This window comes from Neophocaena asiaeorientalis, unplaced genomic scaffold (genome assembly GCF_003031525.2).
Source record: "Neophocaena asiaeorientalis asiaeorientalis breed wild unplaced genomic scaffold, Neophocaena_asiaeorientalis_V1.1 scaffold263, whole genome shotgun sequence".
In the NCBI taxonomy this organism is placed as follows: domain Eukaryota; kingdom Metazoa; phylum Chordata; class Mammalia; order Artiodactyla; family Phocoenidae; genus Neophocaena; species Neophocaena asiaeorientalis.
The window spans coordinates 89,287-114,839 of record NW_020175015.1 but is presented as its reverse complement, the minus strand read 5'-3'; the positions used below and the strand labels follow the sequence as shown (position 1 = coordinate 114,839).

The following is a 25,553-nucleotide window of genomic DNA, read 5'->3' as shown; positions in this document are numbered from 1 at the left end:
GCGCAGGCCCAGTGGCCATGGCTCACGGGCCCAGCCGCTCCGCGGCACGTGGGATCCTCCTGGACCGGGGCACAAACTCACATCTCCTGCATCGGCAGGAGGACTCTCAACCACTGCGCCACCAGGGAAGCCCGATAATTACCATTTTAATTCTAGGTTCTGATTGAGAGGTTTCAGGAATGAGTCATTACATATTGTAAAAAATAGCATCTCGCTTAATTCTGATGCACACTCTGATAATAATTATCAGGTCATCTCTGGATAGTCTGTCAGTGTGAACTGCTTGTTATTACCCTTCTATTAACAAAATGAGTTTGAGCCAAAATGTTTTCAGCTGTCATTAAACACATTAAGCACAGCTGTATTTTTTGTAGGAAGTTTTTCTCAGTGAAAGAAGCATATTCACTGATTTACATTCAGGAGTAAACTTCATAAATATGCCTTTCTAACTTTGCTTTTGTTATCTGTATAAACCCATAGAACATGGCTGAAACCAAATCCTTCTGTTCAGATTGTTAATATGCTTCTCCGTATCTTTATTATTAATTTCCCTGGAAGTTAGAACTTTTCTGCGAGTGTCTGACAAGATCCCAAAAAAAATCTTAATAGGCAGAATCTCTCTCCAGGGTTTACAAATTCAAGTCTTTTTTTCATGGCTCCACGGCACCATTTTCTGTTAAGATTTAGCCAGTGGCTATAGTTAATAATACTGTGTTGCATATTTGAAAGTAGGTAGGGGAGTGTGGATCTTCAAAATTTTCAACACGAGAAAAGAAGAAATGTGTAACTATAGGTGGTGTTAACTGGACTTACTGTGGTAATCATTTGCAAAATATGCAAATATGGTATCATTATGCTATACACTTGAAACCAACGTAATGTTATGTCACTTATACCTCAGTTAAAAACGGGGATTTAACCAAATTAGTAATTTCTTTTTAAATGCTGTTCTTATGAAAGCCGATTAGTTGAAGAATATTATTCAAATCATAATTTAAAAATATATGTTAAAAATCAAGTATATATTAAATACTTGCTAAGTGTGCAATCCTTTGTTAGTTTAGGCACAGTGAGGGAGAGGATCTGAGAAGAAAGCAAGTGCTAAACTTCATGGTACATATAATGTACATATAATGTACAAGATACTTAGTATTCTTTTTTCTGTGAGCATTAAAACATTTAGAGAAGGAGACGCCAATGTGATTTCCCTGAAGCCTTCAGGGAAGGACGAAGAAAACTCTTGGATTAGAAGAGTTTTGAGGGTCCATAGAGAGGTATATGAGCATACAATAAGGATGGAGGAGGAGGTAAATATACTAGGAAGAAACTCCTGGAGTAGAAGGGGCATCTTGAAATTGTACTGAGTGCAGCACAGTGAAATTCACACTCAGAAGTGTTATTTTGGTGGGATAGGTTGTATGGAGGCAGTGGATTATTTTTAATGAGGCCTGAGAGTGATGAGATTTAAACAGTAGTTTCAGAATGAATATATGCTACTTCAAATACATTCTTCTTGCCCCATCTTTCTTGCGATCAAGCATTCAAATTTACAAGCTGGTTGACCAGGGTTAAAGATACAGTCTATGGGCATGAGCCAAAAGCAAAGCCAAACAGTGCATTTGTGGTAATGCAATTATATTTTATACTGCACTGGTACAGTGATTCCACCAATTGAAATTATTAGTCTGTTCAGTATGTCATGCAAGTTTAATGGAGAAACTGTTGAAATTGGAGGCATTCTAGATTATGCATGCTGATTTTTGCATCCAGTTACTTCACTGAAGTCTTTTATTCTAATAGTTTTTAAAGACTCTCTAGGGTATATTATGTAAATAATAATACCATTTGTAAATGGTGACAGTTTTGTCTCCTATTTTCTAAGTGTGTTTGTCTTGTTTTACTACCTTATTATATTGGCTAAGTCCTTCATAGTGAGTATTCTAGTATTACATAGTGAGTCATTCCCAAACTTAGTAGTTGAAAACAACAATTAATTATCCTCAGATCCTTACCGTTCTGTGGGCTGTCTTTAAGCTTAGCTTGGTTGTTTTCCCTTGGGGCCTTTCAAGTAGTTGTAATCAGATGGCAGCTGTGGCTGGAGTCATCTGAAGATTCAACTGGGTTGGGCATATGGATGCTTCTTCACTGACATGTTTGGTGCCTCAGCTGGGATGGCTAGAACAGTGGAGACTGGCCAGCCATCTCTATCTCCAAATACTTCTCTACATGGCCAGCTTCCTCACATATGGCATTCTCAGGGTAGTTGGATTTCTTACATGGAGCCTGGTTTGCCCCAGAGTGAGTGTTTAGAGAGAGGAAGTAGAAGTTAAGGGCTGTCCCTAAAACTAGCACAGGGTCACTCCTGCCATATTCTATTTGTCGAAGCAGTCACAGAGCCTGCCCAGATTCAAGAAGTAGAGAAATAGATTCTGCCTCTTGGTGGGAAAATATTAAGTCCACACTGCAGAAGACCATCTAGGATGGGAGATACTATTGTGGTCATATATGGAAAATTCAGTTTGCCACAGAGGGCATCCTTGATATTCTGACATTTCACCATTCATTATGATGTAAGTTGGAGTTTTCTGATAGATTCCTCTTATCAAACAAGAAAGTTTCTATGCCTAGTATAACTAAGGATTTTTCTCATGAACAAGTCTAGTGTTTCTCCTTTGTTCTATTAGTGCAGTGAATTACACAGACTTGATGTTAAATGATGTTAAACCATCTGTGTAATCCTGCGATAAATTTTACTTGCTTGTGATGTATTTATTAATACAGCACTGGCTTAGATTTGCTAATATTTTATATTTTACAGTTTTTTATAAGTGAGGCAGACATGTAGTTTTATTTTTGTGTGTGCTGTTCAGGTTCAAATCAACTCATAAGGGTTACACTAGCCTAAAATGAATTGAGAAGCTGTCTGTATTTTCTCATGATTTAAGACAATTTATGTAATTTAGATTTAGGTGGTAGCTCTCACCTATAAAACGCTCAGGGTCTGCAGTCCCTCTACCCCCACAAGGTATTACCCTTTGGTTACCTTTCTGATTTCTTTGTGGTTATTAATCTACTCAGGTTTTTAATCTCTTGTTGAGAAAACTTGGTAATTAATAGTTTTCTAGAAAATCATTTACTTTTTCTGTTCTTTTTAGTTTATTGGCATAAAGTCATGTATAGTATTACTTTTAAGTTTTAAAACCTTGTCCATATCCTAGTTTGTACTCTTTCTTGTTTCTAATTCTGAAGTACTTTTTATGTACTTCCTCAAGTATGTTTATTGTACAATGAATGTATTTTAAATTAAACTTGCGTTAGCACACGGATAGTATTATGAAAAAATCTGAGAATGATTTATCCTACTCTTGTGCCAACTGTGGTTCTTCTTGCCTGAAGTGAGTTTTTGAAATGTAAATTGGAAATTCAAAGAGTTGATTATCGTTTTATAACTTTTGCTTCCTCAGTGCTGTTTGTTAGCTTTTTTTTTTGTGGTACGCGGGCCTCTCACTGTTGTGGCTTCCCCGTTGCGGAGCACGGGCTCCGGACGCGCAGGCTCAGCGGGCATGACTCACGGGCCTAGCCGCTCTGCGGCATGTGGGATCTTCCCGGACCGGGACACGAACCCGTGTCCCCTGCATCGGCAGGTGGACTCTCAACCACTGTGCCACCAGGAAAGCCCTGTTTGTTAGCTTTTGAGGACACATCTTGGTTAGACCTGACACACTCATTATCACATGCTTTCACACCACCTACTGTCTCCTCAATTTCATAAGTAGCAGTAGTGTTCTGTCTTATTTGATGCCATTACCATGATACTGTGTATTCTTCTCAACTATGTGCATGGTCTAGACAGAGGAATGTAGAAGCAGGCTTTAGGGTAAACTTCTGGTCTTTTGGGAAACTGTCATATTTAGTAAACCCGTCAACGAGTATTTGAGTGATTCCCATGTGTCCAAGATTGCTGTAGGTGTTATGAAGATACAAAAGATTTCTCAGGCATTCCAAATCCACAGCAGTTTGGCTCTGATCAACCTTCCCCGACTCAATGACATTCTCTCATGTGCCCTTTGCTTTAGCACACTACCTACTTCCTATTTTGAACGTGCAAGTCACTCTGCTCCCTTAATGACTTTGAAAAGCTATTCCCAATACCCTAAATGACTATTCTCCTGCATACAATTGTCAGAATCCTACCCTTCCTTCAAATTGAAGCTTAAATCCCTTCCCCTTAATAAGCTTTTCCCAAGAACAAGTTATCTCAGACTGATGTGTCCATTTTGAAAGGGTAAGTAGATTTGTAGATCCAGATAATAACTCTAGTAAGGTCTTTGGCAAGCTATGACTGAAAGCTTGGGGAGCACGATAAGAAGGATAAGCTAGATGATAGTAAAGATAGGAAGATTTGTAACTGCTTAATAACTTACCAACCTAGAGGGAAATTTCTAATGGCATGGCATAGGGCTCTGTTTTTTTATCTAGTCTTGTTCAGCATGTTCATTCATTCAGTTATTTACTCACCATATGTTTATTGAGTACTGCATGTTGGAAACTGTGCAATATGCTGGGGATATAATGGCAAACAAGGGAGACATAGTTCTACCCTTTACGATATTACAGTCTAAGCATTAGAACAAAGGTGTAGAAACTTAAGCAAAGCTTAAAAACTTAGAAAGCTAATGAAATGCTAGTGTGGAGCTTCTAGAGATGGTGATTACTTTGTATAACAGAATCAGTATATAAGATGATCTCTGGGGACTGGAAAGGTAGAATATATATTCAGCCCATCTTTAATTTCAAGTTGGAATTTAACTGGGATAAATTAAGTTCCCAAACGAATTGTATAAGAAGAGGAAGGCTTGACATATGGACACAGCCTGAGTGAAAAAAAGACGTAGAACCTTTAGTCAGTAGTCAAGTCAGTGTTAATAATCAGTGGAATGTGACTCTCAGAAAAAAATCAGGCTCTGTTGACAGACATGTAGTATTTAGAATGAGAAGTAATAGATCTTCCCAGCAGACCCATCTGCATCGCTGTGTTCATTTATAAAAATCACTCTGTAAGAGGGATTTCAGCAATCAGAAATTTGTACTCTAATATTAATGTGATTTGCAAACTTTAAAAAAACTTTCTCAAGGCAGTTTTCCAGGAGTTTTTCTATGCCTGATACACTTACAAGAAAACGTGAGTAAATGTATCAGTCAACAAGTATTTCATAGTCTGAGGAAAACAGAATCAGAAGAAACCTTAAAATAGTCATCTGTTGTTTGTCATCTACTGTGCTTTCAAGGTCTAAGAGGAAGGGTGAGATAGGCCCCTCCCTACTCCTGAGGGATGGAAGGGAAGCTGTGTGTGTACTGAAGGTCTGTACCAGAACTGTGGGGAAGCTCAAGAGCACAAACACTAAGATATAGCTCTAGGTTTTCAAGGAGTATGGAATCTAGTGCTGGAGAGAGGCAGTGAACAGATGATCAGAACATGACGTGAACTCTAGACAGAGCCATCCTCCCAGGGTTATTGAGGAGGACCACACAACTCAGTTAAGGGGTAGCCTTATCAAATATTATCTATTTCTGGACTTCTACTTGAATTCTTCCTCTTCCAAAAAGGAATTTCTGGGTCGTTTTGTACTGGGAAGTACCCTAGTCTTTTCACACTGCAGCCCAAATAGTCTTAAATTTAAAACATATATTCGGTCAGGTCTCCCACTTTAAACTTTATCCCATTACCTTGGGAATAAAACTCCTTAGCCTGATATACTAAGTCTTCATAATCTGACCTCTGTCTACCTTTACACCCTCATCTCTTGCCATCCTCTCGCATATGAGAGGATGCTCCAGCCTTGCTGGAGCCTTGTGCTCCTGTGCTCCAGCCTTGCTAAAGGCTTGCAGTTCTTGAAAATGTTGTGCAATATTTTTTCTCTGTTTTTTTATTTGCTTCTCCTTTTGTCTGAACTATCTTTCTTCTTTTTTACCTAGTTAATTCTACTCTTACTTTTAATATCAGCTTAGTTTTTACTTCTTCCTAGAAGACTTTACTTCCACTTGATACTACCCCTAAAATAGAAGTCTGTCTTTTATGCTCAGCTATTACCCTGTATGTACCTCTATCATAGTATTACACTATTATAATTTTTTACGCACCCATTTCTCCACAGTGTTTGTGCATTTATGAATATAAGATGTACATCTCTGGTCTCTGTATTTCCATTGCCTAACACAGGGCATGGGCTCACTGTGTTAAGGCATTTAGGCACTTAAGTGTTTGTTGCATGAATATGTAAATAAATTGTCTGTTTCTGGAGAGATAGACTGTCTCCCATGACTTTTCTCTCAACACCAGGCTCAGTATTAGCAACATGGAAAGTGCTTAGTGTGAAGATAGGATGAATGAATAAATTAAAACGTGTGTTGATTATTATCAGATAAAGGATTAGACTAAAGATTTATAAAGTACAGATATTATCTTGACTAATGTGATAATGTGCTCTGTAAATGAATAATGAAGAGATGATATTTGAGCTGGCCTTGAAAGCAAGGTAGTCAAGATTTGGATTGGAAGAGAGTATTAGTTTTCTATCGATGGATAATAAATTACCATAAATTTAGTGGCTTAAGACAATACTCATGTATTATTTTGTGGTTTCTTTAGGTCAGAAGTTTGGAGCACTGTGATGATTCATGACTATTGTGGTGTCTAGATTTATTTGACTAGAATTCTAAAAAAATATATTGAAAATTGTATTTAGTGTGGAAAAAATTATAGGTCATAGCCTTTTCAGTCACCAGAAAAACCCTTTTATCATTGATGGAAGGTATTATAAACATGACTAGAAGTACATATATGTTAACTACCTTTATTTAATTTGTTTTTTAAAGTAATTTAATATTTTTTTATTTATTTATTTTTGGCTGGGTTGGGTCTTCGTTGCTATGCGCAGATTTTCTCTAGCTGCAGTGAGCGAGGGCTACTCTTCCTTGCGGTGCACGGGCTTCTCATTGTGGTGGCTTCTCTTGTTGCGGAGCACGGGCTCTAGGTGCACGGGCTTCAGTAGTTGTGGCACGTGGGCTCAGTAGTTGTGGCTTGCGGGCTGTAGAGCGCAGGCTCAGTAGTTGTGGCACATGGGCTTAGTTACTCCACGGCATGTGGGATCTTCCCGGACCAGGGCTCAAACTCGTGTTCCCTGCATTGGCAGGCGGATTCTTAACCACTGTGCCACCAGGAAAGTCCTGTTAACTACCTTTAGATGTATTGCCTAATGAAAGGCATTGTATAGTTAATAAAACACTAGCTATTAACACTAGCTATTATTTAGAGCTTAGAGTAAAATATTTCATGTCTGTCAATCAGAGATGAAGAAAGGTAAAGTGGTTAGGCCTAGCTATATTATACAACACTAGTCTTTTAAATTATAAGTTTGTAGATTGTGATATTTCTATAGTTGTCTCTAAGGGGATTTAATCGCAGACATGTATTTGAGACTTTGCAATGTAAAGAGAACTTGTTTACTATCTCTCTTAGCCTGTGAGAAGAGAAACCTGGAGTACTGGACTGTGTTGCTGGTAGGACAAAGTCTTTAGTTTTTATATTCTGTTTCCCAGTCTAGAAAGATTGTTGACATGTTGCAACAGGCATAGTGATGTAGGTGATATCAGACTATGGACACAGCTCTATAAGGCAGGCATTCTGGAGACCGGGCAGATAAGCTACAATTAGTACTGACCAAATGATGAACAGGGTTACCTGTGGTACTGAGTAGAGATTGGAATTGAGAAGAGCAAGAGTTGAAGCTTAGAAACCAGTTAGGAGGCTACTGGTTAGATAGAAGATGATGGTGGCAGTAGTTATAGAGAGAGGTGAAAAGATTTGAAACAGTTTTAATCAAGTCCTTGTTGCTAAATCTGTAGATACTGTCTAGGCCTCAGGTTACTTGATTTTATGACAGTGATTATTACTTCCTTGAGACATTCTGTTCCTTTGACTGCTGTAACACCACCTCTCCCAGCTGCCCTTCTACTTCTCTGGAATTCTGGGTCAGAATTTTTTGCAGCTTTTATTTCTTTATTTCTAATCCGTTAAAAATTGATTTTCCTCGGAATTCTGTTCTAGGCTCTGTTCTCTCTCATTCTCACAGTCTTCCAGAATGATGTCATTACTTTCATAGCATTAATAACCATCTGTGTGCTAATGATTGCCATATTTTTATCTCCGGCCAAGATCTGTCTCCTAAGCTCCAGATCCTTGTATTCAACCCATACTCAACACCTCCTCTCGGATGTTGCACAGGCGCCTCAAACTGAAAGCAGAACTTTCTTCTCAAACTGCTCATCCCTGTTCACCCTTTCAATAAATGACATCACCATTTTCCTGGTTCCCCAAGCCATACACCAGTGATCATTTTTTTCTTTTTCTTTTGCAGTACAATTCATACAACATAAAATTAAGAGAATGTAAATGTATATAGTCTGATGAGTTTTGACAGATATACACACCCACATTGTCATCATTCCATGAAGATATAGGATATTTTTCACTCTCCAGAAAGTTCCCTCATACTGCTTTGCCAGTCATTCTTACACCCTTGTCCCCACCCCTGGCTGAGTCAAGCACTTTTCTTATTGCCTCCTCATTTATTAGCTTTTCCTGTTCTTGAACTTCTTATAAATGGAACCATACGGTATACTCTTTTGTTCAGCATGCTTTTGAAATTTATCCATATTGTAGTATAGATTAGTAGTTTGTTCCTTTTTATTGCTGTGAGTGGTTTTTCTATGAATATACCGCAATTTGCTTATGCATTATCTTGTTGATGGACATTTGAGTTGTTTACCCTGTGCTATAGAGTAGGTCCTCGTTTTTTTTGTGTATAGAGTGTGTATCTGTTAATCCCAAATTCCAAATTTATCCCCTCCCCTTTAGTAACGGTAAGTGTGTTTTCTATGTCTTCAAGTCTGTTTCTGTTTTTGTAAATAAGTTCGTTTGTATCTTTTATTTTAGATTCCACATATAAGTGGTATCATATGATATTTGTCTTTCTCTGTCTGATTTACTTCACTTAGTATGATAATCTCTGGGTCCATAGCATTATTCATTCTTTTTTACGGCTGAGAAATTTTCCATTGTATTTACGTACCACATCTTCTTAATTAAATTTAATTAATTAATTTATTTATTTTGGTTTGCATTGGGTCTTTGTTGCTGCACACGGGCTTTCTCTAGTTGTGGTGAGCGGGGGCTACTCTTCGTTGCAGTGTGCTGGCTTCTCACTGCAGTGGTTTCTCTTGTTGCGCAGCCCAGGCTTTAGGCGCATGGGCTTCAGTAGTTGTGGCTCGCGGGCCCTAGAGCGCAGGCTCAGTAGTTGTGGCACACGGGCTTAGTTGCTCTGTGGCATGTGGGATCTTCCCAGGCCAGGGATTGAATCCGTGTCCCCTGCATTGGCAGGCGAATTCTCAACCACTGCGCTACCAGGGAAGTCCCAAACACATCTTCTTAATCCATTCATCTGTCCTAGATTGCTTCTATGTCTTGGCTATTGTAAGTAGTGCTTCTAAGAATACTGGGGTGCATGTATCTTTTCAAATTTGAGTTTTCTCTGGGTATATGCCCAGGAGTGGGATTGGTGGAGCATATGGCAACTCTATTTTTAGTTTTTTAAGGAACCTCCATACCATTCTCCATAGTGGCTGTATCAATTTACATTCCCACTAACAGTGTAGGAGGGTTACCTTTTCTCCACACCATCTCCTGGAGTTGTTTACACTTTTTGACTGTTATAAATAAAGTTGCTAAGAATATCTTTCCAAAAGACTTTTGTGAGGGGTTGGAGGAGGGGGATTTGGATGAAGGTGGTCAAAAGGTACAAACTTTCAGTTAGAAAGATAAATAAATACTAGGGGTGTGATGTCCAATATGATTAATATAATGAACACCACTGTATTATTATATATGGAAGTTGTTAAGAGAGTAAATCCTAAGAGTTCTCATTGCAAGGGAAAAATTTTTTTTCTTATTCTTTTATTTTGTATCTATATGAGATGATGGATGTTCACCAAACAGTGCTGTCTTCCAATTATATTTCAATAAAACTGGAAGAAAAAAAAGTCTCTTGTGGTCACATGCTTTCATTTCTCTTATACCTAAGAGTGGAGCTTCCTGCTCATATGATAGGTGTATATTTAATTCATTAGAAATTACCAGTTTCCAGAGTAGTTATACAATTTTAGAATCCCACCAACAGTGTTTGAAAGTTCCAATTGCTCTACTCCTTGACATCACTTGGTATTGTTTTGTAAATTCTAGCCATTAATAGTAGGTTTGTACTGGTGTATCATTTTGATTTTAATGTTTAATTCTTTGATGACTAATGATATTGAGCACCATTTTATGTGCTTATCGGCCATTCTTTTTTTTTTTTTCTTTTTTTGGTATGCGAGCCTCTCACTGTTGCGGCCTCTCCCATTGCGGAGCACAGGCTCCGGACGCGCAGGCCAGCGGCCATGGCTCACGGGCCCAGCTGCTCCGCGGCACATGGGATCCTCCCAGACCAGGGCACGAATCCGTGTCCCCTGCATCGGCAGGCAGACTCTCAACCACTGCGCCACCAGGGAAGCCCTGTCGGCCATTCTTGTATCTTCTTTTGTGAAGTGTTTGTTCAGATATTTTGCCCTTTTTTACTTATTGGGTTGTTTGGTTTTTATTGTTAAGTTGTAGGAATTCTTTGTACACATTAGAAATACAAGTCCTTTGTCAGATATATATATATAAATATTTTGTCTCACTCTCTGACTAGATTTTTCATTCTCTCAAGAATGTCTTTTGATGAGAGTTTTAAATTTTGATAAAGTATGCTATATCAGGTTTTTATTTTATGGATATTACTTTTTGTGTCCTATTTAGGAAATCTTTGCCTAACCCAAGGTCATGAATATACTTTCCTACATGTTATTTTAGAGGCTTAATAGTTTTAGCATTTACATTTAAGTCTTTGATCATTTCAAATTAATTTTTATGTATGATGTGAGATAGAGTTTAAGGTGCATTTTTTTCCCATACTGATATCCAGTTTATTTTAGTGTCGTTTGTTGACAAAGCTTTTCTTTCCCTAATCACAATATAAATTGATTGAATAGGTCTATGTCTATATCCTGATTTCTCTTTCATCAATCTATTTGTTTAGCCTTATGCAACTACTCCTGCTTTATAAACTAGCTTTATGATGAGTCATAAAATCTGGTAGTGTAAGCCTCCTAGCTTTGTTCTTTAACATTTTCTTGGCTATTCTAGGACTTTTATATTTCCATATCAATTTTCGAGTCAGCTTGTCAATTAAAAAAATAGACTGCTAGGCTTTTGATTGGGATTAATTGACTCTAGATAAATTTAGGGGGAGACTTGACTTCTTAACCTCCAATCCATGAAATAGTACACGACTCCATTTGTTTAGGTTGTTTTTAAATTTCTCTCAGCAGTGTTTTCTAGTTTTCAGTGTACAGGTCTTTCACATCTTTCACATCTAGTTATTTGATGATACTATATAAAAATACCAATTGATTTTTGTGAATTAACCTGGAATCTTGCAATGTTGCTAAGTTTATTATTAGTTTGATTATAGGTTAAAACATTTTTTTCTATGTACACAATCATATAGCATCTGTGAGTAGACATTTTTGCTTCTTCCTTTCCTGTACTTATGATTTTTTAAAATTGCCTTATTACAATGGCTTGGATCTTGAGTACAGTGTTGAATAGAGTAGTGAAAGTAGACATCTTTTCTTATTCCTGATCTTAAGTATTACCTGCAGAGTTTTAGTATAAACCCTTTATCAGATTGAGGAACCTCTCCTTTTTCCTTAGCTTGTTGAGAGATTTTTGTTTTAAATCATTAACAGGTATTGAATTTTATCAAATGCTTTTTTGGGGCATCTTTTGAGATAATATGTTTTTTCTCTTTCATTCTGTCACAATTGATTTTCAAATGTTAAATCAACCTTGTACTCCTCAGGTAAATCCACTTCATCAAGATGTGTTATCTTTTTCATATATTGCTAGATTTGATTTGCTAATTTTATTAATGATTTTTGTATTGTCTGTAATTTGCTTTTCTTGTGATGTTTTGGTATCAAGGTTATTCTGGCCTCTTAAAACAAATTGAAAAGTGTTCCTTCTTCTTTGAAAGGTTTTTGTTAAGACTAGTATTTCACCAGTGAAGCAATCTGAATGTAGTTTTTTATGTGAGAAGGTTTTTAATTATAAATTTAGCTTCTCTAACTGATAACAACTATTCGGATTTTCTATTTCATTTGTTTGGTTTGGAAACTTGTGGTTTTTAAGCAACTTAACTATTTCATCTAAGTTGTTAAATTTATTGACATATTGTTCATAATTTCCCTTAATTCCCTTTAAATGTCCATAGGATCTGTGGTGATGTCTTCTCTTGCGTTCTTGATGTTGGTAATTTTCAGGCATCATTTTTTATATCTCCTCTCTAACTTTTCACATCTACATCATCCTTTCTGTTCCTATTTTAATTTAAGACAATACCTAAACTTTTGCTAGGACTGTTAAAATAACCTTATACTAGCCTTCCTGTTTACAGTCTTGTTTCTCTGTATCCCAGTCACCTAATTACAGGAAGAAAGTGCAAATGTCATTAAATCTTTCTTGGCTTAAAACTTTTTAATGGTTTCCTAATACCTTCAGAATAAAAATCTAAGCTCCTTCATATGGAATACAAACTCATTAATGATAAGGTATCTATTTCTCTCAATAGAATCCTATTTTTTCCTATATATTCTTTTCCCTTTTAATCTCTCCCTGCAAGCCATAGGGAGCTATACTTCACTGACTTTCTAGGTGCTCTAATTTGTCATTCATCATCTTAAAATTGAATGCAGCATTCAGATGTGACACGATCAATACTAAGTAGGCAAAAATGGTTTCCTCACTTCTCCTTTACTGAGATTATTATTAATATCTGATAAGTATGGTCTCAATATTCATTTGACATAATACTTTTTGTTCAGTGTATCTTTACATTCACAGCAATATCTAGCTGCAAAGCATTATTTTTAACCCACTTTCAGTTTTACTGTTATCTCAAAGCACATTGATCCAATATGCATGAATTTGCTATAACCAGAATACCTATCAGATAGCTAGTTGATCCTCCCCACACCAGTGATGATGAGTTTTATTTCAACTTGAGGATGTTAGTGTTGGTTTTGACTAATCACCCAGATGACTGGATGATTTATGTTTCTTTATAGTACCATTTCATAGTTTGCAAAATCAAGAAACATTCCTCTGAAACTGGCTAGCTGGTTTGGAGGTAAGGCAGTTGTTTCTTTTCTTGTCAGTCCTTTACTTCTTCACCCCCAGGGGAATTAGGATGTCCCATGTTATGTTTAAAAGCCTAAACACTTCAAACTTTTATTCTCCTGTTGAGCTTGAAAGGGGGACGTTATTAGCTCTGTCTTGATGTAGCAGGGGCTCTGAAAGTCTATTTGGATAACACTGAAGATTGGAGGAAATGTGACTCTGTCTGTGTGTTTTAAGCCCCTAAGGTAAGATCAGAAAGCGTCTGGGGCAGTGAGAGCCAAATAGTTGAAGTCATACATTAATTATGGTCATGAATCATTTTTATTTTTAGAGTCTTTACCATTTGACAAGGTTGTTTGCATAGTACTCTAGTGAGTTTTAGGCAGCATTTTCCCTCCTTTCAAAGTAACAGGCTATTTTGTTGATTTCTACTTTGGGTTGATAATGCCTATCAAATTAGAATTCTGATAACATTTTTAGTAGAAATTGCTTGTTTCTTGCCAGAGTGAACGGTCTTTAATTTATGTGATTTTTGTTTCGAATATATTTTGAAATTATAGATATAGAAAACTAGTACGTTAGTCTTTTAGCCTTTCACTGATATCAGTAAAAATCTTGGGACTGTACTTTTATATGCAGGCATTAGTCGACCTTCAGTCAGCAGTATATTTTGAGTGCCTTTGTGCCACATTCTCTGCTAAGTACTGGGAATGTAAATGAAAAAAATGAGTGTTTTTTTTCTTTTTTCCCAGAAGTCTAGTAAAGAAATAGACAAGGAAATAGGCAGTTGCTGTGAAATGTGGTTCTGTAATCTTTGTTCGTGTTGTTGTATACATGATGCTGTGGATCTCCATAGGAAGAAGTGCCTCTACCTGTCTGGAACAGTCGGGAAGGCCTTTGAAGAAGAAGGTATGCTTGAGCTGCCTGTTAGTGGGTTTGGGGTTATACTTATCTGTTAAGAGAGAGTGAAGCTTGTAGTCAGATAGAACAGCTCACTGAAAGGTACAGAAGGAAGAAATGGCATGACGTGTTTGGGGAGAGTTGTTAGTAGTTCAGCATTGCTGGAATTGCGCGTGCAAAGTAAGCATATCAGAAACGAGGTGGGGACCTCATCACAAAGGTCCTCTCCTTGCTTTTAAATTTCTTTAGCATCACCTTTGTAGGCGAGTATTGCCATCAAGAGAGTGTGTACGAATTCACACCCAGAGCAGGAGGCAATAGGATGGAGGATAATCTCCTCTATTGGATTCCTTTGGAGTCCTGAGGAAGTTGCAGAAGAACTGCTCTCATGAGTAATCTCATAAGATTTGCTCCTTTTTAGATGACCTAAGAAATCCTCAGTAACTATCAGGCAACTTCTGAAAGTGCAGAATATGTCATGAATATTTTTAGTGCAAGGTGCCGTAATAATAATGTTGGCAGAGGTGTTGATGCCATCAACTCGCTGATAAAATTAACTTCCTCATATATAGGATAACTTTCAGTTTAGGACAGTTGACCAGTTTTAAAAATCGGAAGTAAAATTTACATACCGTGAAATACTTAGATTTCAAGTTTAAATTCTGTGTATCCTCCTGTGTGCCTCACCCCAATCAAGACATGGAACATTTCCATCACCTCAGGTAGTTCCTTAGTTCGCCTTGCTCTCTACCAGTCAGTCCTGCCTCACCCAGGCAGCTAGCCACTCTTGATTTCTGTCACCATACATTGCTTTTACCTGTTCTTGAACTTTGTTTAAATGGAATCATACAGTATGTACTTTTTCGTTCCTGGCTTTTTTCACTCAGCATAATGTTTTTTTTGAGATTCATTCATATTGTTGTGTATATCAGTGTTGTGTTCCTTTTTATTGCCGAGTAGAATTTCGCTGTATGAATATACCACAATTTGCTTATTAATTCTCCTGTTTGATGGACGTTTGGATTGTTTTCTATGAACGTTCTTATACATATCTTCTTGTGGACGTGTTTTTGTATTTCTTGAGTAAATGGTAAGGAGTAGAAATACTGGGTCATAGGTTAGATGTATGTATAACTTTACAAGAAACAGTTTTCCAAAGTGATGATACTGTTTTATACTTTTATCACCGATGCGTGCAAGTTTCAGTTGCTGCACATCCTTGCTAGCATCAGGTGTTGTCATTTTAATTTTAGTTATTCTAACAAGTGTGAAATGCTATCTCATTACTATTTTAATTTTCATTACCATGATGACTAAGATTTTGAGCACCTTTTCCTATGCTTATTGACCTTTCTTATATCTTCTTTTGTGAAGTGTTTCACTCTTCTGCCCATTTTTAATTGGGTTGTCTCTTTGTTCCTGGTTTGTATGAGTTCTTTATATACTCCAGGCACAGTACTTTGTCGAATTAATGTTTTACAAATATTTTCTCCCAGTCCATGGACTGCTTTTATATTTTCTTAACAACATCTTTAGATGAAAAGACATTTTTTATTTCGGCAGTGACTAATTTATCCATTTTTAATTTTAAGGTTAGTGCTTTTTGTGTCTTCTCTAAGAAATATTTGCCTACCCCAAGGTTGCAAGAGATTCTGTGTTTTCCTCTACAGATTTATGACTCTAGCTTTTATGTTTACTATGATCTCCTTGAATTAATTTTTTTTCTGCTGTGAGATAGGGAATGAGATTCATTCCCTATCTCACAGCAACTGTGTTTATCCACTGTTCCAGCACCATTTGTTTAAAAAACTTTCCTTTTTCCATTAATTTGCCTAGGTTCCTTTGTCGAAAATCAGTTGGCCATATATATGTAGGTCTGTTTCTATACTCTTTATTCTGTTCCATTGATCTGCTTTTTGATCCTTATGCCAGTACCAGATTGTTTTGATTACGTAGCTTTATAAAAAAGGAAGTCTTGAAATCTGGCAGATTTAAAGATTGGTTTATCTCTTCTAGATTCTTTGTTTTTCTATATAATTTATAGTATCAACTTCTTAATTTCTACAAAAAGAAGCACACATACACACAAAAACAAAGCCTGTTGGGACTGGGATTGTGACTGTGAAATTATTGACCCATATATAGAAGTATAACTGTTTGTTGACCTTGTATCCTGTGACATTATTAGTTCTAGTAGTTGTTTTGTGGATTCCTAATGATTTTCTACATGAAAATCATGTTACCTGTGAATAAAGACAATTTGACCATTTTTAGTATGTACATGTATACAAAATATATAAGCTATACTTGAAGACAAAGAGACAAAGAAAAACACAAACCCATAATTAAAGCAAAAAAGAAAACTGGTTAATTTTTTCAATGCTCCTTGTTTCAAAGGGGCTGCTGCTTTAATTCAGTCTTCTTAACTTGGGATTATTGTTAATTTTTTTTTTTCTTTGTGGTTACCCAACAAGTAATAGCCTTCATACCAGTGGGTTTTTTTGGTGACTTTAGTAATGTAGCTAATTTCTCTGGGCCTCAGTTTCCCACCTGTAAAATGATAGGGTTCAATCAGATTATTTTCTAAGGTCTCTTTCAGATTCCTGTGAGTTCTTCATTTTAGCTCTCAATACATCACAGACAGTCAGATGGGTATAGAAAGGGTGTTTTTAGAACATATCATGACTCTTGTTATTTCCTTGTTGTAAATATGCTAGAGAATTGTGAAATCATCAGTTGAGTTCATTATTAATTCTCTTTATCCTGGAAACTTTGTCTTCATTTTGTTCCATTTATGCCTGTGGCTCTGTGTTGAGTTTATAGTTAACTCACTTAAATTTTTCTACAACTTTTATTTCTAGGCTTCATAGAGCCCAGTGTGCAATTAAACAGACTCAGGTAACTGTTCAGAAAATTGGAAAGGAAATTGAAGAAAAACTAAGACTCACATCTACGAGCAATGAGCTGGTAGGTTTTTATATATTAACCTATTTAAATTCCTTGATTTCTAAATGTGATCACCGTATTCTTCTTGTATTTATTTCCCTCTTTTTTCCCCCAAAAAACTTCAGGTAGTTTTTTCTTTCTTTTTATTTTTTCCTCTTAACGTTTCACTGAGACTTCTGTTGGCATTTAAATGTTATAAATAAACTTTCCCATCTGCTAATAGTGTAACATACAAAGTGCCTGCCTTTTTATGCTAGTTGAAACTTTAGATTACATACAATTACTTAGAAGATAATCAAAAGCTATTTTATTAATATCTTATAAATGTGAACTCTAGACATAAACTGTATAGTGAATGAAAAATAGCTGCCAGAAGAAAAAAAATAATAAACTGTAGATACTGATCTGCTTTTAAAAGATGAATTTAAAATTATTTGGATTGAATTTAATAGGTTAGTTTATGGACACTGTTCTCTTTGGGGAAAGATTCTTTTAATGAGGTATTTCCAAAGAAATAGAAATTCCAATCCAAATGGACAGATTTAAGATATTAGTATAATTTGGGGGTTGCTTTATACTCTTCCTAGTGGGGAAAAATATATTAATTTTGGAACGAAGATTCTGTCTTTTTAAGCAGAATAGTGGGTATAACTAATAAATGGAACTTTTCTCAAAATGAAGTCACAGTGCTAATGATAGCTTTTGATGAAATTTGTGCTATAGATAATGATACTTAAAACTCAAATCCTCAAATTAAGTCCGAAGTGAAATAAGTATTTGTTTGCACAAACTCGATACCATAGATAGGCAGTAGGCAGTATTTTCTAGCTGTCTGTTCACAGCACTGTCAACTTGGCAGAAGGTCTTTATGTCCCCAATCAAAAGTTCCATTATCTGTAAGATTTGTCTGAGATAATAATTCAGTGGATGAACTATAGAAAGCAACATTGCAATTAACCTATACAGACTTCTCTCTTGTGGAATTTGAAATTAATGGATGATAAAGTATTTAATCTATATAAAACTGCTGACTTTGACCTATAAATGGCAGTGTCATATAGTTCAGTCTAATATGTAAAATGGCTAGTGCTGTACCTGGCACATAGCAGGCATACAAAATATGGTAGCTGCAATAACTATGGTAGTGACACTTTTTATTCATACGACTTTTCACACCTATGGAAAATCTTCCACTTTGGAGAAGCTGTTAAACCACCTCATTTTGTAACTTAGGTCCAGTAAAGGGCCAAGCTCCAGGCCACAGATATATTGGAGGAGGAGAAAAAATAGCTAATTTTAATCCTTTCTGTAGTGTACAAAAATACCACATTTTTAGAGCCTTTGGGGAGAAACTGCTAGGTTTTTTCTTATTTTCCTCTCTCAAGGCAAGACTGGGAAATTACTTATTTCATTAAGTGACAGCATATGTTTTGTCTCAGTATGGAAAAATGTATGTTTAATCCTATTTTTCTAAAATATAAGTGGTGACACGCAGAGCAAGGTGATAGAATGTATGAGTTTAAAGAGGTCAGGTTCAGAGGTTCACTGTGTGTTTTTATGCGGCCTAGTCAACATATAAGAAAATCACTGGATTTTTGAACTGAAAGTGAACCTAGAAATCTAGTTCCCTTATAACCTCACTTAAAACCACACTCCCTTCAGTACCTTCTGTCCCCTTCCCTGTTTTGTTTTTCTCCATAGTGTTTATTACCCTTTAACATCCTATACACTTCACATATGTATTTTATTTGTCTCTCTCTAAACTCTGTGAGGAGAGGGATTTTTGTCTATCTTTTTTTTCCTCACGGCTGTATTTCCCAGTGTCTAGAAAAGTGTTTGACACACAGTAGGAGCTCAATAAATATTTGATGAATTTAAGGATGAATCTAGTGTAATCTCTTTTTAAAATAACAGGAAAATGAGACCTAAAGAAAGTAAGCAACTTTCCCATGATCATTGACAAATAGAGACAGAAATTTTGGTTTCCTTGTCTCCTTTCAGAGGGTAATACCAGGTACTTGTTTGTTATCTACTGTAAGGTTTACCTGTAGGAAATTAGAAGCCCTTACTATTATATTTTTTTCTTCATTCCCTTTCCAAATTGGCCCAAGGTCATTATACTTCAACCCAAGCATTTTCAATATATAAGAATTAATTTTAGTCTAAGTATAAATACAGTCAGAAGGCATATTTGATGTGTAAAGAAATCAGATTACCTTCTAAGATCACATGTAATTAACTGTTTAGAAGAAATTGGGTTCATACTTGATGACTTTCGAAACTTTGACATCTTCTCGTCAATGTCCAACATAATTTTTTGGCATTATGCTTTTTAGGAAATTTCTGCTGTTGTCATTTTGAATTTTTGCTTAAATGTTTTGGACTTTGTCAAATTGCCTTTCCTTGTATCTGTTGAGATAATTTTATGTTTTTCTCTTGTATTATGATAGTGAAGTACATTGATTGATTTTTGAATGTTCATCCAACTTAGGATTGCTAGGGAAAGCCCCTCTTGTTCATGATGAATTATTCTTTTTATGTATATTTCTAAATTCAATGTGCTAAAATTTTGTAAAGGATTTTTGCATCTATGTTAAGGTGGAATATTGATCTGAAGTTTTGTTTTCTTGCCAGCTCGTTGTTTGGTTTTGTTGGGGTAATGTTGGTCACAACTAGTGAATTGGGAAGTGTTTCCTCTATTTTCTGGAAGAGTAAGTGTAGAATTGGAATTATTTCTTAAAGGTTGGTAGAATTTACCGGTGAAGCCATCTGGGCCTTTGTGGGCCCAGATGTGGAGTCGTCTTTGTGGGCTTTGAGTTAGGAATTCAGTTCTTTAATAGTTGAGGTGTTACTGAAGTTAGGTGCTTCTTGAGTAGGCTTTGGTTGCTTGTGTCTTTCAGGGATTTGTGCATTTCATTTAAGAGGTCGGTCTTTTTAATTTTAGCTATTGGGTATATAGTGCTTTCTTAGTTTGGTTTATAATTGTATTTCTATTATGATAATTTTTCATATCTTTACTGGTTATCTTTTAAGAGGTGTCATTTTAAATATTTTTGCCCATTAGGAAAAGAAAAACTCTATTTAGATTTACAGAAAACTTGTAAAGGTTGTTCAGAAAGGTTCCATACACCTTTCATCCAGTTTCTTTTAATGTTAACTTCTTGTATAGCCATGTTACATTTGACACGGTACATACAACTTGGTATATCATCAAACCAGGGAATTAACATTGATACATTACTATTAACTGTGGATTTTATTCACGTTTCACCAGTGTTTCCACTATGTCATTTTTATTTTACAACAGTTTTAGATTTATAGAATTATTACAAAGATAGTACAGAGAGTTACCCTGTAAACCCCACATCCAGTTTCTCCCATTATTAACATCTTACCTTAGTATGGTACATTTGTCATAATTATTGAACCTGTATTGATAAGTCATCATTAACTAAAGTCCATGCTTTATTCAGATTTCCTTAATTTTTATCTAATGTCCCTTTTCTGTTCCAGGATCTCATCCAGGAAACCATACTGCTTTTAGTAGCTATGCTTCCTTAGACTTTTCTTGGTTGTGAAAATTCCTCAGACTTTGATTTTTTTGATGACTTTGACAGTTTTAAGGATTACTGGGTCAGCTGTTTTATATAATATCCCTTGATTGGGGTTTGTCTGATGTTTTGTTGTGATTAGACTGGATTCTAATGTCTTTTTTTCTTCCAGTATCCAGTCTAGAACACCACACTGGTTTTAGTCGTCATGACTTCTAGGCTTCTCTGATCTTTGACAGTTTTTCATTCTTTCCTATTTTTAAGTCACCATGACTAATCACTGTTGATAGTAACCTTGATCACTAGGTTAAGGTGATGTCTCCCAGGTTTATGCACTCTAGAGTTCCCTTTCCCTGCTCAATTTTTTGAAAGCCAGATTCTAAGCCCAGCCTCCACTCCAGAGGAGGGGACTGAAGCTCCACCTCCTGGAAGGGAGACTATCTACACACATTATTTGGGTACTTTGTGAGGAAGATTTGTCCCTTCTTCCCTCCACGCTTTTTTTTATTCAGTCGTTTAATTATCAGTATGGATTTGTATCTATTGATTTTATACTTTAGGTTACAATCTGATACGATGTTCTTTATTTCCTTGCTTCAACTGTGGCATTGAGAGCTCTCTCAGGATGGGTTCTGTGTCCTTTTGACATGCCCTCATCTCCTTTTTGTTCGCTTGTTTTTTAAAGCAAGTTCTTAATTTCTGGCACTATGTGATCTGGACTCATCAGGTATTTTCCCTGTCTCAGCCCTAGAATCAGCCATTTCTCCTAGGAATCCTGTTCCTTTCATTGAACAATGGAATTTAGAAACAAGATCTGGGCACTAGGTGTGCTTGTTGCTTCTGAGTTGTAAGTGCTTCTAAGCCCTCTCAGTGGACAGAGCTGGTATATACAGGTATCCGTCTTGCTATGTATTAAACTTAACATACATTTATTTATCTATTTTTTGCTGCATTTGCTCTTCGTTGCTGTGCGTGGGCTTGCTCTGGTTGCGGTGAGCGAGGGCTACTCTTCGTAGTGGTGCATGGGCTTCTCATTGCGGTGGCTTCTCTTGTTTCGGAGCCCCGGCTCTAGGTGCACGGGCTCAGTAGTTGTGGCTCGTGGGCTCTAGAGTGCAGGCTCAGTAGTTGTGGCACACGGGCTTAGCTGCTCCACGGCATGTGGGATCTTCCCGGACCAGGGCTCGAACCTGTGTCCCCTGCATTGACAGGCGGATTCTTAACCACTGCGCCACCAGGGAAGTCCCTTCCCTCATTTTTAAATGGGACTTTTGTCTTCTCATGCTGTGGTTAAAGACTGAGTGGGCATGCACGTGTGTGTGTGTGTGTGTGTGTGTGTGTGTGCATGCATTTCTGGATACAAATCCTTCTTCTGATATGTGTGTTGGCAGTATTTTCTTCCAGTCTGTGTCTTGCCTTTTTGTGTTCTTAGTGATGCTTTCTAAAGAGCAAAAGTTTCAAAGTTTGTTGAAATCCAGTGTATTTTTTAAATTTATTTTATGGTTAGGGCTTTTTGTGTTCTTTCTAAGAAATCTATGCCTAACCCAAAGTCACGTAAGTTTTCTTCTGTGTTTTGTTTTAGAAATTTTATAGTTTTGGGCTTTACATTTAGATCTGTGATCCATCTCAAGTTTTTTATAAGTGAAGTAACAAACTCCCTTATTATTATAGCTTTGCTGTCTTAAAACCAGATGGGATAAGTTCTCCAGCTTTGTTCTTTTAAAAAATTCCCGTGGGTTTCTAGGTTCTTTGTATTTACAAGTGAATTTGAGAATGAATTTATCAGTTTCTACCAAAAAAAAGTCTGCTGGAATTTTGATTAGGATTTATAGATCAATTTGTGGAGAATTGCAGTCTTAACCATATCAAGTTCTCCAATCCATGAACATGGCATATGTCTCTCTTTTTTTCTAATAAATTTATTTATATTTATTTATTTTTGGCCGCGTTGGGTCTTTGTTGCTGCACATGGGCTTTCTCTAGCTGTGGAGAGCGGGGGCCACTCTTCATTGCGGTGCGTGGGCTTCTCCCGTTGGGGAGCATGGACTCTAGGTGTGTGGGCTCAGTAGTTGTGGCACGTGGGCTCAGTAGTTGTGGCTCACGGACTTAGCTGCTCCGCAACATGTGGGATCCTCCCGGACCAGGGCTCGAACCCATGCCCCCTGCATTGGCAGGCAGATTCTTAACCACTGCACGACCAGGGAAGTCCCGGCATATGTCTCTTTTATTTTGATTTTTTCCTTAATTATCTCACTAATATCTTATAGCTTTCACTGTAGAGGTTCTGGGCATCTTTTATTAGTGTTATTCCTAAGTATTTTATGGGAGGCTTTTTTGTTTGTTTTGGGCATTATTGCAAATGGGATTGTTTTTGAAATTTTGTTTCTCATTTGTTTCCTGCAAGTATATAAGAATACAATTCATTTTACTTTAGTAATCTTGCATCTTGCGATCTTGTTATATTAACTTTTAAATTCTAGTAGTTATTTTGTAGATTTCTTGGGATTTTCTATATAAACAATCGTACCTGCAAACTTGGAATGCTTTATGTGCTTTAATTTTTCTGCCTTATTTCAGTAGCTAGGGCATACAGTACAGTGTTGAATGAAAGTGATAAATATGGAAATCCTTTACTTGTTCCTGATCATAAGGGGAAATCATTCATCCTTTCTCCATTAAATATAATGTTAGCAATGCCTTTTATTGGCTTTAGGAAGTTGCCTCTTATTCCTAGTTTCTGAATTTTATTGTGAATGGATTTTGTCAAATGCTTTTTCTACATTTATTGAAATAAATGATCATGGCATTTTCTTCTTGATTCTGTTACTATGGTGAACTACATTGATTTAATTTCAGGTGTTTAACTAACATTGCATTTATGGAATAAACTAATGGCTACAATATAGAGTACAATCTTTTTTATACCTTGTTAGATATGATCTGGTAATAATTTAAGAGTTTTTGTGCCTATATTTATTAGGGATATTGGGAAGCAGTGTTTTAAATTACTTTGTTAGATTGGTATTAGGATTATGGTAGACTGGTAAAATTAGTTGGGCAGTGTTCCTTTTGCCTACTCCACCTTGACTAGAAGCGGAAGCCTCCTGGCTTTTTAACATTTTCGAATAGTCTGCCGAGATTTCATGTCTTTTTATTCATTATGAGAATATTTAACTTTTTTTCACTTAGCATATCTGTAATAGTGACTTTCTTTGATAATTTTAACATCTGGGTCATCTCAGAGTTGGCATATGTTGATTGTCTTTTCCCTAGAGAGTGAATCACATTTTCCTGGTTCTTCGTATATTGGGTAATATTGCAGAGTACCCTGGACATTGTGAGTGTGATTTTGTGGAATCTCTGGAGTTTGTTGCTTTGTTCCAAAGAATATTGATGTTCTAATTCTAGCGGGTAGTTAACTTGGTTAGGCTCAAACTGTCATGCCTGCAGTGGACATTGCCTCTGATTTCAGGTCATTGCTCTCATCCTTAGGCACAGCTCCTCTCTGTTTGCCTCATGCCGATATGATTTAGGATTCAGAAACTCAGATTGAATTTAAACAGAATTCGGGGTGCCCCATTCTCTGGCTTCCTCCATTCTGGTGGCCTTGATTGCCTAATCTCTTTTCCCTGGTTCCTCCTGCCAGAAAGATAGTTGTCTTTCTGTTGGTGTTTAACCATAGATGCCCTCAGGGCAAAGTCACAGAAAAGGGGAATTTCACTCCTCCTGTTGGTTGTTTGCACCAGGTTCTGAGTTTACCCCCAAATCTGCCTGCCATTGATCAATTTTTAGAACCCTCATGTAGTACCTTTTTGTATTTTATCTAGAGTCTATAGCTGTTATTTATGGAAGGACCAGTTTGATAGGTACTTATTCTCTATATCAAACACAAAACTCCTGTATGTTTTATTATTACATATATTTTTGCTTTATCTCCCTAGCTGGACCTGGGTTCTAGGCCTGATATTGCCACTGAGTCTATGAAATTAATGGATTGGATTAAATATTTTCTAAGGAAAATTTTGTCCTTTCTTAATGGCTGAGCAGGTATAGGTACAATAGAAACAATCTGTAAATGACGTTTTAAAGCAAATTTGTTAACTTATAGGACAACTGCCATAGTTCTAAAACTTTTTTTCAGATTGTTAATTATTTCCATTTTTTGGTGGGAAAACTAGTATAGATGAATAATGCTCTAAACCACTCAAGACCCCTTTATACTCTAAATATTGTAAAGATCTCAAAGAATTTAGGGTATATCTATTGATAATGCCTAGGTTAATAAAAGACAGATGAATCCTCACATTTACTTCTGCAATCAATCTGTTGTGATATCACAGATCTTATAGACTGGAAAGCTCCACTATACAGTTATGAGAAAATGAGAGTGAAAATGGGAGATAGCAGCTTAGTATTATTATGAAAGTATTTTTGATCTCACAGACTGAAATGGTGTTAGGAATCCTCATGGTTTCCTGAACCATGCTTTGATAGCTTTTGCCTAAAAAGCCTTTTTGGCTCCAGCATAATCTACAAGAAGAAAATTGTTTAATAGGTCATTTACAGATTGGTGTGTCATACTGAAAAGAATCTTTAGCATTGTCCATCACTGTCTTTGTAAAGATGCATAAAAAGGAGTATGCTTGCAAAGAGATGAATGTATCTGTGATTTTCAGATCATAGACAGTGTTGTATAAAAACACTAAAATCCAATCGAAAGTGATCCTTTGGAGATGTACATATGACATTAACTATACTTGGAGTAAACAGGTAAGTAGAATGTAGAAACCATTAGAAGATATTATACTTATGGAATATTAAGATCTTTGAGTACTTAGATTCAT

General features: G+C 36.4%; 1 protein-coding gene across 1 annotated transcript in view; it reads left to right on the top strand.

Annotated features, from left to right (window-relative positions):
* Window positions 1-25,553, top strand: part of UVRAG (UV radiation resistance associated) — a 223,462-nt gene that overhangs the window by 113,769 nt on the left and 84,140 nt on the right. The window contains exon 7 of the mRNA XM_024761969.1: window positions 17,077-17,182. Within this exon, the coding sequence (XP_024617737.1) occupies window positions 17,077-17,182 (106 nt within the window). The remainder of the gene's footprint in view (window positions 1-17,076; window positions 17,183-25,553) is intronic.